Genomic DNA, 12,140 nt, shown 5'->3' with positions numbered 1-12,140 from the left:
AAGCCATACATCTCCATAGAACTAAAATTAATGGCTGTCTAATAGCAGGGTTGCCACAAGTTTCCAGAAGTTAAATTCCTTGATATTTCCCTGACTTTCAGACAAGTTTTAGGATTTTCCCCTGACAAATTTTGAGATCTCAAGAGTAAGTTGTATGTAAGTTGACAATCCATCTTTGCAGCTATGGTACAAGAAACAATAGTACACACAAGGAAATATCCAAAAAAACTTAAAAGCAGACGGGGTTTCCTGATGTGAGCAAAACTCTTAAGTACTAACATCAACATCTTTTGTAATGAACTGTTTTTAGATAGAGAAAGCAAGCCAAATGGTATGTGTGTTTCATTAAGGTGACTGATGTTATTTTATTTCAATAAAATGAAACACATTTGGTGACAAAAATACGCATTTCCTTGGAGTAGCAAGACAGATTTACAATACCCTCACTCATTTCAGAAATAACCTCAGAAAAAAGTAGGCCTCTTGAAAGAAGTGTATAAGAAGAGGAAGAATCATGTAAACTAACACTGTACGCGACCGCCAATGAAATTTTGGTTCTACTACGTTCGTTATCGTCGGTTATTACCCACTGTGTTATAGCTGTTATTTCGCAGGTATTGCGTGATTCTTCTTTCGAGAAATATATGAGTACATAATGTACAAACTGCCAGCAACTGACACAATTTTCTTCTTCCTATCATCCATACTTTGTAACATATAAACTCCTTTCAAAATACCAAAATGTACTAGAACAAATAAAAGTCTATAAAATGCCACACTGCACAACGTACTTGCGATGAAACAGTCACAACTCATGAAATGCATCACCCATGGCCTCTGGCCTGCTGCGGAGCACTGCAGTCCTGGGTCCATGGATAAACCACAAAAATTCGCTGAATTACGCCACACACAGACCTGGCCTGCGGGCAGATTGGTGATACTAGATCCAACGGGCAGGGCCTGCACATTAGTGGGAACCGAATGGCTTCAGACTGGCATGCTTGATCCATTACAGATACCTGCAAAAACAGCCTACGGTTTTGGCCTGTCATGAAAATCCACTCATGTGGCCAGCTATTCATGAGCCACAGACAGCATGTCGACGAAATGAGACTGTTGTGATCAATCCAGGCAACAGATAACTAGTTGAAATACTCTGAGAATCAATAATAATGAGGAAAGGTAGCAACTCACCGTGAAGATAATTGCTGAGCCACAGACAGGCACACAGAAAAGACAATCATCCTCTTCAGCCATTTTTCACTAAATTTTAAGCCATAGCTTTTGTCAGATAACAAGAGCACACACACATTCACATAATCACTCAGACACAACTCATGCACACATGACCTCTGTCTAAGGCCACTGCGTCTACAGTCTCTGAGAAGGGAGTAGGGAAGCAGTGCAAGTATTCAGCTGCACTCAGCCAGCAACAATGCATGATACCACAGTAAGCAAACCATTTAATCTACTGAGACAAAAATGAGATTTCTCCAATGTTTTTTTTTTCTTTTTCAAATTTCTCTGATGTGTTTGATATTCCCTGATTTCCAGAACCTGTGGCAACCCTGAATAGTCCTGATGACATCAGTTTTTCCTGCAGAGCTAACATGCTCCAATTCCTCCCTCCCCTCCTCATCCCCCACTGTTAATCACCAGTAGTCACCATGAGCCAGCAGTTTGCTCACTGCTGTGGTGCTAGAGTGAATCAGCTTGTATGTGCAGATTAGCAAACAGACCAGGATTGAGCGTAAGCATCACATATTGTTACAACTATTGAGAAAAGCTGCTGTAGCGAACATTGTCTCCGTATCTGTTACCCTATGGAGTATAACACAGGCATTCTGGCATGCACTTCCAGCTATTGAGACAGTGTAATTAACTGCTCTTATAATTAAAGACAGAGATTTTTTCTTAAATTCTGCTTGGTATCTTACTCTCTCACCCTTGATCAAATAACGGGAGAGTAGGTAAGGAGATGGGGCGGGGACAGAGTTAATGCTACTTGCACACCCGTCAGTAATTAATTTTCACAACCGATAACTTCTGACATTGGTCATCTGGGGTTGTGTAGTGGCACTGTATGTGTGTGTGTGTGTGTGTGTGTGGGGGGGGGGGGAGGGGGGGGTTAGAGGGGGGGGGGGGAGAAGGAGGAAATGTACAACATCCCTAACATATGATTTAGTTCACAAATCTACTTCCGGGCTGAAAATCGGATATTCTTCTTGCACTGCACGCAAGCAAACAACTTGGGCTAACTGTACTCTTCCTTGTTAAATGTTTGCTTGTAGTCATGCTTATTTGATTTTGTCACTCTCTCAGTCAAAGGATCTATTCTCGGAGGCCCTAGCTCCTTTGTGGCTAACTTTTCCTGGTAATTTACCTTTCTGTTCTCAGAATGAGATTTTCACTCTGCAGTGCAGTGTGTGCTCATATGAAACTTCCTGGAAACTTAAAGCTGTGAGCCAGACTATAACTCAAACTCGAGACCTTTGCCTTTCGCGGACAGGGTTCTACCGAGTGGGCTATCCAAGCACGACTCACAACCCATCCTCAGAGCTTTACTTTTCTGTTAGCATTTAAAATAGATTCAACATAGTTCATGTGTATGCTCCACATGAAAGCCAATTCCTTCACAATAAACAACCAACTCCAAACATAAAGTGCCATTTGTAGAGATGATTAATCGCAAGTAGTAATGTCTACCAACATGGGTCACTTGACTAGAATTCAAATGGGAGGCTAAGATCCAAAAGAGCCTAAAGCACACTGCTGTCGATTCCACATTTAAGTGAATATCAAGGCAACCAGTGATACAGCTTTTCATCAATTTTCATACATACAATGTGAGTTACAGAACAGATAAACCTGACTCACTATAAAATAAACAGACTTCAGAAGCATGAATAAATGTCACAATCTCTCAATCAACAGTGATGTGCTTTAGGATCTTATGATTCTCACACGGTAAATTCCCCATCACACTCCCCTCAGATTTAGTGGTAATACAGCCCAGGACGAAGGTGTACTGAAGTATGTAAAAAGAAACAATCAAAACAGTGTATGGTCAAGTTTAAGAAGGGCAACATAGAGGGAAATGCAAGAAGCAAGGTGTCGTGCCTGTGTGGTCATGATATTAGACTGCCATGCAGAAGACGGGTGTTCAAATCTCCATCGTGCCCCACTTTCTTTTTCACAAATTTATGAATAGTCTGTCCAGTCAATTACATGTCTGTTTTCCTTCTGTAGTCTTCAAAATTGTCATACCATACAGTGGTTATAGAACCTGAGTCATGTGGGAAGAATACATTACTGTCTTAAGTATATGTGATGAAGTGAGAGCGAGAGACTGCACAGATCTCTCACAAAAATGAAAACGTCAAGTAAGTGGATGTGAACTATAAAAGGAATTCAAGAGTCAAAACTTCCAAAATGGAACACAAGAGTCATAAAAAGTGGTACTCGTGTAGAACAGATAGGAGATACGTACATTTGGAGGTTCCTTCATTAATTGAATACAGCGAATAGACACGTCAATGACTGGATGGACTGTTCATAATTTTGTAGAAAAAGAAAAGGAAAAAAAATGAGGTACAAAGGAGGATTGAACTCAGATCTCCCCCTTTGTAGTACAACACCATAACCACACAACCACAACAATGTTGCCAGTGACATTTGGTCGATGTTGCACATGTTGAGCTTAGACTGTTCACTGTTTATATTTTGCTTCTCTTTTCGTAATTCAGTATATCTTCTTCCTGTTTTTATGCTTGATCTAAGTTCAGTTTCTGAAGGGCTATCCACTGAGCCATTGTACCACCAAATCTGAGGGGGGTGCAATTAGGAGATCCTTGTCAATTTCCCCAATGGATTACTGTATGGTAAAATCTATAACTTAACACACTATAACTCATTCACCAACCAACAAAATAGGTTTACTGTCAGTACAACTTTAACATTTATTTAAGTCCGATCTGATTTTACTACAGCATACAGTGAGTGAAATAACATAGCTAACGAGACTGCTATAATCTATCACGATTTATGCCATGCGAATGGGGATAAAAGTCTGCCGCAGTGTTCTACTGCCTGGTGGCACTGATGTAATCTACTAGTCAAGCGGTAAGGGCTAGCTGTGCACATTGTGAAACGTTCATGTTGTTTATCAAATCTGCATGTTTTTGACCTATAAGACAATTATGTCGCACAAGTTGTGCATGTGTAAAAGCTCCTTAAAATGTGCACTACTGAAAGTGTGCTCGCAACCCTGACACCAAGTTTCATGGAGCCTAGAGAAGCTGTAGCACAGTAGATTTAAGTGCTATATCTTTCATATATAGCATTCACAGAAAAATAGCCAATAAATCCGCAAAGTGTCAAAAGTTCGGGTGTTCAGGTGCTTCCGTGCTCTTACACATCGGCTGCCACTGAGTAATGTAGTGTAGAACAGTATCTGATGTCAGAAATAATAATATACTTACGAAATCACAATTTGGACTGTAGCAGCATGGCTCAACTGATAATACTACCTATACTTCATACACTAGAATTTACATGGATTAAATAACACACCATTCCTGTCAGTATTTTTGTGTGAAAATCACAACATTTTGTTTCAAATGCTGATGTCTTATGGAATTAATGATATATGTCACATATGGTGCATTTCATAATTAACCAAATCAATGCAAATGGTTGTATCTTAATTCAAGTGTAGGAAACTGATATTTTTCTTGCGTCATTAAGGTTTCTGATCCGAAACATTCAATACTGGGTGCCAGCGTATCTCTTACATATGTTAATGATTTCCCATTTAATACACATCAAGCATGATTGCTTCTTGTTCAGATGACACAGGTATTACAATCAAATGCAACAAACAAACAAAAACAAAAGAAATTGTAAATAATGTATTGAGGAGGAATACTGACTGATTTTCTGTAAATGGTCTCAAAACGATACACATTCAATTCTCCAATTCAAAGGGTACGACATCTGCATTAAATTTACAGGATAAGCAGGAATTAGTAACCAATGCACAATCTTATATACATGTGGATTTACATACTGATGAGAAATTAAGTTGGGGGGGGGGGGGAGAATACATTTATACCTACTTTTTTACTTCATCGTATTGCAAGCCATTGAGAGATAGATGAATAAACATTCTTTGCTCATTTTTATTCAATGACGACATACGAACATTGTACTCTGTGTTACCCTATCTTTAAGAAACGAAGTATGCATTGCACAAAAGTATGCAATAAGGATAACATGTGCTCATCCACAATTGTCTTGTAAACAACAGTTTAAAGAGATAGTATTTTAACTATAGCAGCACAACACATTTTCTCACAAGAAATTTGTTGTTGATCATCTGCTAAGAGCTCAGTATAAATGATGTCATCCATAATTACAACGCTAGCCAACAGCTTTGCCTCAGTGGTAACACTGGTTCCCATCAGATCACCGAAGTCCAGTGCTGTTGGGCTCTGTCCAGCACTTGGATGGGTGACCGTTCATCCCCCCACACACACACACAAAACCTTAATACGCACAAAATACAAAACTGTCAATCTGGACCAGAAAATGAAAATGTACACATTTTGAAATACAATATGAAACAAACTAGTCAGAGAAAGGTTTAAAACCTTCAGCATGAAAAGGACGGCCGCAACAAAATGTGAACTGAATTCGGAGTAGAGCCAACAACAGCCAAAATTGTAAAATCCACTCTGCACTTTTACTGTTGCTACTTAAATGGTGAACAGGTATGTCAAATGCTGGGCTGAGGCAACCGACAGCCTTCCAGGCTTCACAACATAAAGCTTATTGCTCCTCACTTGAGCTAAACATTTTTATTTGTTGAAGAACAGATAAATTAGTTGCATGATGATTGCACATTGTGCCATAGTCTTTTTCTTACAAGCCTCCTTTGATACTATATTCACTGTCTTATTCACCTGGATTCCCACACAGCAAAGAAACTGACAAATAGTGTCTTGAAGTTTCTATTCCTTCAGAGTACAGACAATGGATGCACATCATATGAGTAGCTGTTAATCAGAGCAAATAAATTTCATTCTTTCATCATATTTGCCGACACTACTGCTCTTAAGACTGTAGAAAGTTCTACATCGAAGACAGTTTGGACAATTTCTTCATGAAAAATGTGGATTAAATCTATCACACTAAATTTAAAAAATTTCTTTGGCCTTTCAAACAACAAAGCAATGACCTATTACTTTGTTGATCTAAATTGCAAAGAGCTTTGGGCTTCGAGTGAGAGAGTGGAAGTTGGTTTGAGTTTGATAGTAGTCCCTCCAGATCTTAGCTGTGGTGACTTACATATTCATGGTGTGGCTCAAAGTATAGGCTATACTGGAATGTAACAATTTCATTGCGTTTGATGAAGCCAATGAACATGACTGTGAAATAAAGGTTGTGGTAATAAATTGATTTGTAACGTAGTATGATGTCTATGTTAACACCATAAATTCTCAGGTAAGATGAGGTACATAAAAAACTAAAATAAAAATACATCAATTAATATTTATGTTAGCAACTTTGTTTCAAAAAAAAGTAAAATTGGGGTCTTCTCCCATTTTTCTAGGCAGTTAAGGGACAGCTGCAGGTTGACAAGATTCTACTGAATAATCAGTGGAAGAACAGAAAACTATCCACATACCCCGGTGTCTTTCCTAAGAATGGTCAGAAAACCTTCTCTGGTGTTCTGCAGGAGAGTTTTCATTTTGTGCTCATGGAGTGAGCAAAAATTAAGGCTTCTCATCGAAAATTTCATGTGATGATAGTATCAATGGAAAACACTATTTTCCACTACAAACAAAATAATGTATAAAATTAAATGTTACATGTCCAGCTGGCAGGGCAGTCTCTAATTAGACTGTGTAATATTCAGTTCAAGGATACTTATTGACAGTGATAACAGAAACATGAACAATAATCAGTGTTATTAGCAACAAATGAGCAAGACTCTTTATAACGCACTTAACACGACACCGTAAAGCACGACTCAGATCATTGTGTGCAACAATGATTATTTTTCATTTCACTGCCACAGCAAAAACCACCTCACGGGACAGCATGTTAACCATCCCCTTAATAGGGTACACCAGTCAATTTGGATCAGTCAATCATTTACTCAGATCATTGTGTGCAACACTGATTATTTTTCATTTCACTGCCACAGCAAAAACCACCTCACGGGACAGCATGTTAACCATCCCCTTAATAGGGTACACCAGTCAATTTGGATCAGTCAATCATTTAACTCTCCAGCACAAGGTGAAGTCATAGCAGTGAAGAGGCGTGTAGGAGCCAGCTGTATGGAATTGACATAATAGGATGGGTTGATGTAAGGCATGACAGAAATGAGCCAAAGTGGTAAGATGCGCCCATGACAAAACCATGAAAGTTTGACTAATTTTTTGCTGTATCAATGCAAGCTGACCAACATATTTACAAGGAGTGATGTGCCACTCACAGCCATATACCATGTCATATGAACACTAGGCACCCAAGCCAACAGGGACTGGAAACAATGGTCAATAACGAAGAACAGTATGGTTTCCGCAGTACAAGAAATACAATATCAGCCATTACACAGTTCACAAAGTGGTACTTGCAGCTCTTGATAAGAGTGACTGCATAAAAGGCATATTCATAGAGTTGTCAATGTTTTTAACACTGTTGACCATAAAAGACAAGTTAGAAGGTCTAGGTGTATGAGGAATGGCAAACAAATGTTTCCAAACAGGGTGCAAAAAGTAAAAATAGTTTACGCACCTGCTGAAAACAAATTCTGAGTAAATATCAAATAGGACTTTCTAAATAATGTAAGACAAGGAGAAGTAGTTTTCTTTGCTGATGACAGCAATATCGTAGTCTCGGATAAAGCACCAGAATTAATATCAGAAAAAAACTGAAACCCTCAAGGATGTTTATGATGGGACAACACGCAATAAATTAACATTGAACAAAAAGCAAACAGGAGTATGCACCTCAGTGTAAAGAGGGAAAATAACTCTGTCGCATCAAGCATATTGTTAATCTATAGACTGTGTAGCAAATGAAATATTTAGATGTGAATACTGACTGTCAGTTAACACAGAATGAACGCACATGGGCAAAAATAATGATATCAGCATGTTATGCTCTTAGGGTTCTATTACCAGTTTGTAAACCATTGTCTTTTAGTGACATGCTGTTCAAGTGTACACACTATTCCTACATATACTCAATTCTTAGATATAGGATTTCTTCCTGGAGATTGAAGATCCAAACCATGAAAATGATGTCTAAACTGCAGGATGTATCTGTAGGCTAAGAATAACAACTAAAAGTAGTAGGTAGGCCTTTTGTACATAACCAGGAAAAAACTGGGAATCCTTACTGCACAAGTAAGTAAATCTGCCAATGTGTTGTGCAAATCAGTATTTCACTAACAGTTCTACCTTGGAACAATAGCCAATATGGACTCATACTTACAAAGAAAAAACAAACAAAAATCTGAAAACAGCATTTGGAAATACGGAAGTGTCCGATCCCGCCTGCCAGCTTTGACCCATGACGTCACAAATATGGCAGAAACGACCAAAAACCAAGATTCCAATATGGCACATATAAAGTCGTTACGTACACATTATGAGGACAAAAATACATCAAAAAACAAACACACACACTTTCCACAAAAAGCCTAATGACGCTAATGGGGCAAGCGCGGAAATTGGGGCGTTTTTGGGTGGGGGCAAACTAAATATAAACAAGTTTAGACATCCATCCCCATACAAGACCACATAAAACAACAACAAAAATCGATATCACAAAACTCCCCAAATACCACTAAACACAATATCATCTGGAATCGGACACTTCCCTTGACCTATATAGCTAAACAGCAGCTCCCGATCCCATAAATTAGGATCAAACACTTCCCTTAGCCTATATAGCTCAAAAACATCTCCCAATACCAATACCAACATCACAGCCACACATTGGGATCAAACACTTCCCTTGACCTGCGCAGTGTTAATTTTATCCGTCATATCCATTCCTGAACAAAAACAACAACAGATTAATTTTACTAAAATTACCACACGGCATACAGCGAACAACACTAAATTAACCTTCACACAATATCGTTAACTCACTGAAACGAATTCCACTACAAACACAGCCGACACTCGAACAATTCTTGATAATGAGCAAAAGCAAACTGAGCCCATTACACCACACAAACTAAAACCCTGAACATACCACCAGAGTGCACAATAAACCACAACATGACGAGATCTACAAACACACCACACTCACAAACCAAACTCCGCGCCGTCATAATGTCACACACGACAACACCCTTACGTCACGGGTCAAAGCCGACGCATGGGATCGGATGCTTCTGTCAACCTTAGCATTTTCTATCACGGAATATATCTACATAATAAATCACCCTAGGAAAATGAAAAGGTTACAAAGATAAATCTATTAAAAAAGGAGCTAAAGCATTCTTCACAAGTAATGCATACTACAAAATTACAGGACAACTGAAAATTGCACACCACCCATCAGCTTTGACCCATGATGTCATCAAATCGGATAACATCCCTATGTCAAGTTTGCTTAATATGGTGACCGTGATGTCATTCACTACACACGCAAATAGACACAAATAAAATGGGAAATATTTAATTGCAGAAATAATGTGAAACAATGCTCAGAATTAGGGGTTTCTGGGTGGGGAGAAACTAAATATTATGCCACCACACCAATAAGACATACCAAAACAAATAATAAAGCAAAAATAGGCAATGAAATCCTCAGCAATCAAAACCACAATGAGATTTTCACTCTGCAGTGAACTGTGCACTGATGTGAAACTTCCTGGCAGATTAAAACTGTGTGCTGGACTGAGACTCAAACTCAGGACCTACTGCCTTTCGCGGACTAATGCTCTACTGTCTGAGCTACCCAAGCATTCACTTAGTAGGATGTGGGAAATGACCTAACAACCATATGTGGGCTAGCTGGCACACGCCCTCTTGCAGTTAACTTGCCATGTGGATTTGATCCAGGACTGGCACAGCTGGCCTCATCCCTTAAGCAGCACTTGAATGCATAAAGCTGTCCAGGCAGGTATGAAAACAGACATCATACATACAACAACAACAAAACAATAAAACCATAGAAATGTTACATAAAAACAAAAGTCATCCATATAAATCTATCAACAGTAAAGAATGATATGTCACTAACATAATCTCTTTAATAGCCAGCCTTGGCTTTTCAAACCAGGAACATATTTGGATAGAAAGCCATATGTTTTCCTGCATACATCACTTGATGTAGTGGTCACTGGTGCAACATGCAGCAAACCCAGTCAAACTCATACCTTCTCCAGAAATGTAACACTTCACGTATTTGGCAATTAAACTGAATGATCAAAGGAATTTAATCGTGGTCAACTTGTTGTCCCTCACTGCGGCATTCAGGGACGTACCCACAAACTTCCTTCTAACATGCATAACCAACAAAAAAATGAAGCATAAAATCAAATTTCCAGCTACAAACAACACACTGCACTAATAACATCAAACCCAAAAACGAATCTAATACCCATAACTGCCAATGTGAATATAGCCCACTAACATACTCCCAGAACCTCTTCTAATATTATTCTTACAAACAGCACTCAATAAGTCTAATGAATCACTAACAGCACTAACAAGCAATTTAGAAATAATAATCTCACACTAGAGAGCATCACCACATACTCCAACACTCTTGCAAACACAATCCACTACCACGACGTCACACAACACTACACACTTATGTCTCGAGTCAAAGTGGACAGGTGGTACCAAAAACTTCGGTTGACTACACAGCCACACATTGGGGTCGAACACTTCTGTCGACCGCAACTTGTCTACAAAATAAAACCAAGCCTTACGAAATTTGATCTCAGGAAATATATATAATTTAAAATTTTAGGAGTTTTATAGTGGAGAGCTGCGAAATGTTGTAAGGGGCTCTGTAACTGTTATAGTCAAATTCAAGACTGCTTAAAACAAACTAGAAGTAATGTAAGATAAGGTTTTATATTAGATGTATTACTCCTTCTGGCACAAATTGCGCAAGCCTTACAAAATCACTATTTAAAATCAACCATAATTCCTACAAATTCACAAAGTTATTTCTGAAGTTAAAAAGATGTTTTTTTTTCTTTATTGTTGTTACGACGTAATGCACGTGCCAGTTTCCTAAGCAACTCCGCAGAGATTGTTACAATGAAAACGTAATAACGCAAAACTTAATAAAGCATACAATATCATTAATGAAGAGTGTAAATACACAAAGTCTTACATGTAAACATAAGGTATCTCTCGTTAAGACACTGGAACTTAATGCATGAACTGCAAAGCCCTAATTTTGGCACTTCTGCATCATACCACAACATTGTTTGTAAGCACGCAAATGAGCAGTTAAACTGAGAACCTGCGTGATTTTGTAGTCATCCGAACACTGCTTCGCCAACTTCACATACACACCGTAACTACGAACCATTTAAACAACTTGAACTATTTTATTTGCAATGCCACGACAACGTACTTGGTATCATTCTCTTACTATAATAATGGAAAAAGGGTGTGACTTTCAGTTCAAATACACATGTAAACAATTAGTGAATAAAATCAATTTCTACCCGTGATGTGTGTGTTGACACTGTGGGCCTTGGGTCCACATCTTCAATTGTGTCCTTCGAATCACTTATTTCACCTTCTTCCATATCATCTTTCAAATATTCGGTTTCTATGTTTGCCCTGCAGTCATCCGTTTCCATAGGTTCTTCAACATTATTTTCAATTTCTATTTTCAAATTTGGTAATTCATCTACACCTTCACACGCCGCCATGTTTACACTTGTGAACTGTCAAATAATATCTATGCACATGAACCACATCGAAAGTAGTTTGTGACAATAAAAATGACGGAGGAAGCAATTTATTTCAATCTCACTTCGGTACTTGCAGAATAAGACATGTGTCTTCATCTTGGTGATAATCTTCTCGTTGTCTAATTAGTTTAAAATTAAGGTTATAATTAGAGTATGTGTACGTCTATTT

At 38.4% G+C, this 12,140-nt stretch overlaps 1 protein-coding gene across 2 annotated transcripts in view; it reads right to left on the bottom strand.

Moving 5' to 3' along the window:
* The window catches only part of LOC124714093 (nuclear cap-binding protein subunit 3-like), a 98,617-nt gene extending 86,683 nt beyond the window's left edge, over positions 1 to 11,934 (bottom strand). For both annotated transcript variants that reach the window (XM_047242993.1, XM_047242994.1), the window contains exon 1: positions 11,720 to 11,934. In XM_047242993.1, coding sequence (XP_047098949.1) covers positions 11,720 to 11,929 — 210 coding nt within the window. In that variant the 5' untranslated portion in view covers positions 11,930 to 11,934. The remainder of the gene's footprint in view (positions 1 to 11,719) is intronic.
* Between the last annotated feature and the right edge of the window lie 206 nt (positions 11,935 to 12,140).

Source organism: Schistocerca piceifrons, chromosome 1, assembly GCF_021461385.2.
Source record: "Schistocerca piceifrons isolate TAMUIC-IGC-003096 chromosome 1, iqSchPice1.1, whole genome shotgun sequence".
In the NCBI taxonomy this organism is placed as follows: domain Eukaryota; kingdom Metazoa; phylum Arthropoda; class Insecta; order Orthoptera; family Acrididae; genus Schistocerca; species Schistocerca piceifrons.
This window is presented reverse-complemented; position numbering and strand designations above follow the sequence as displayed.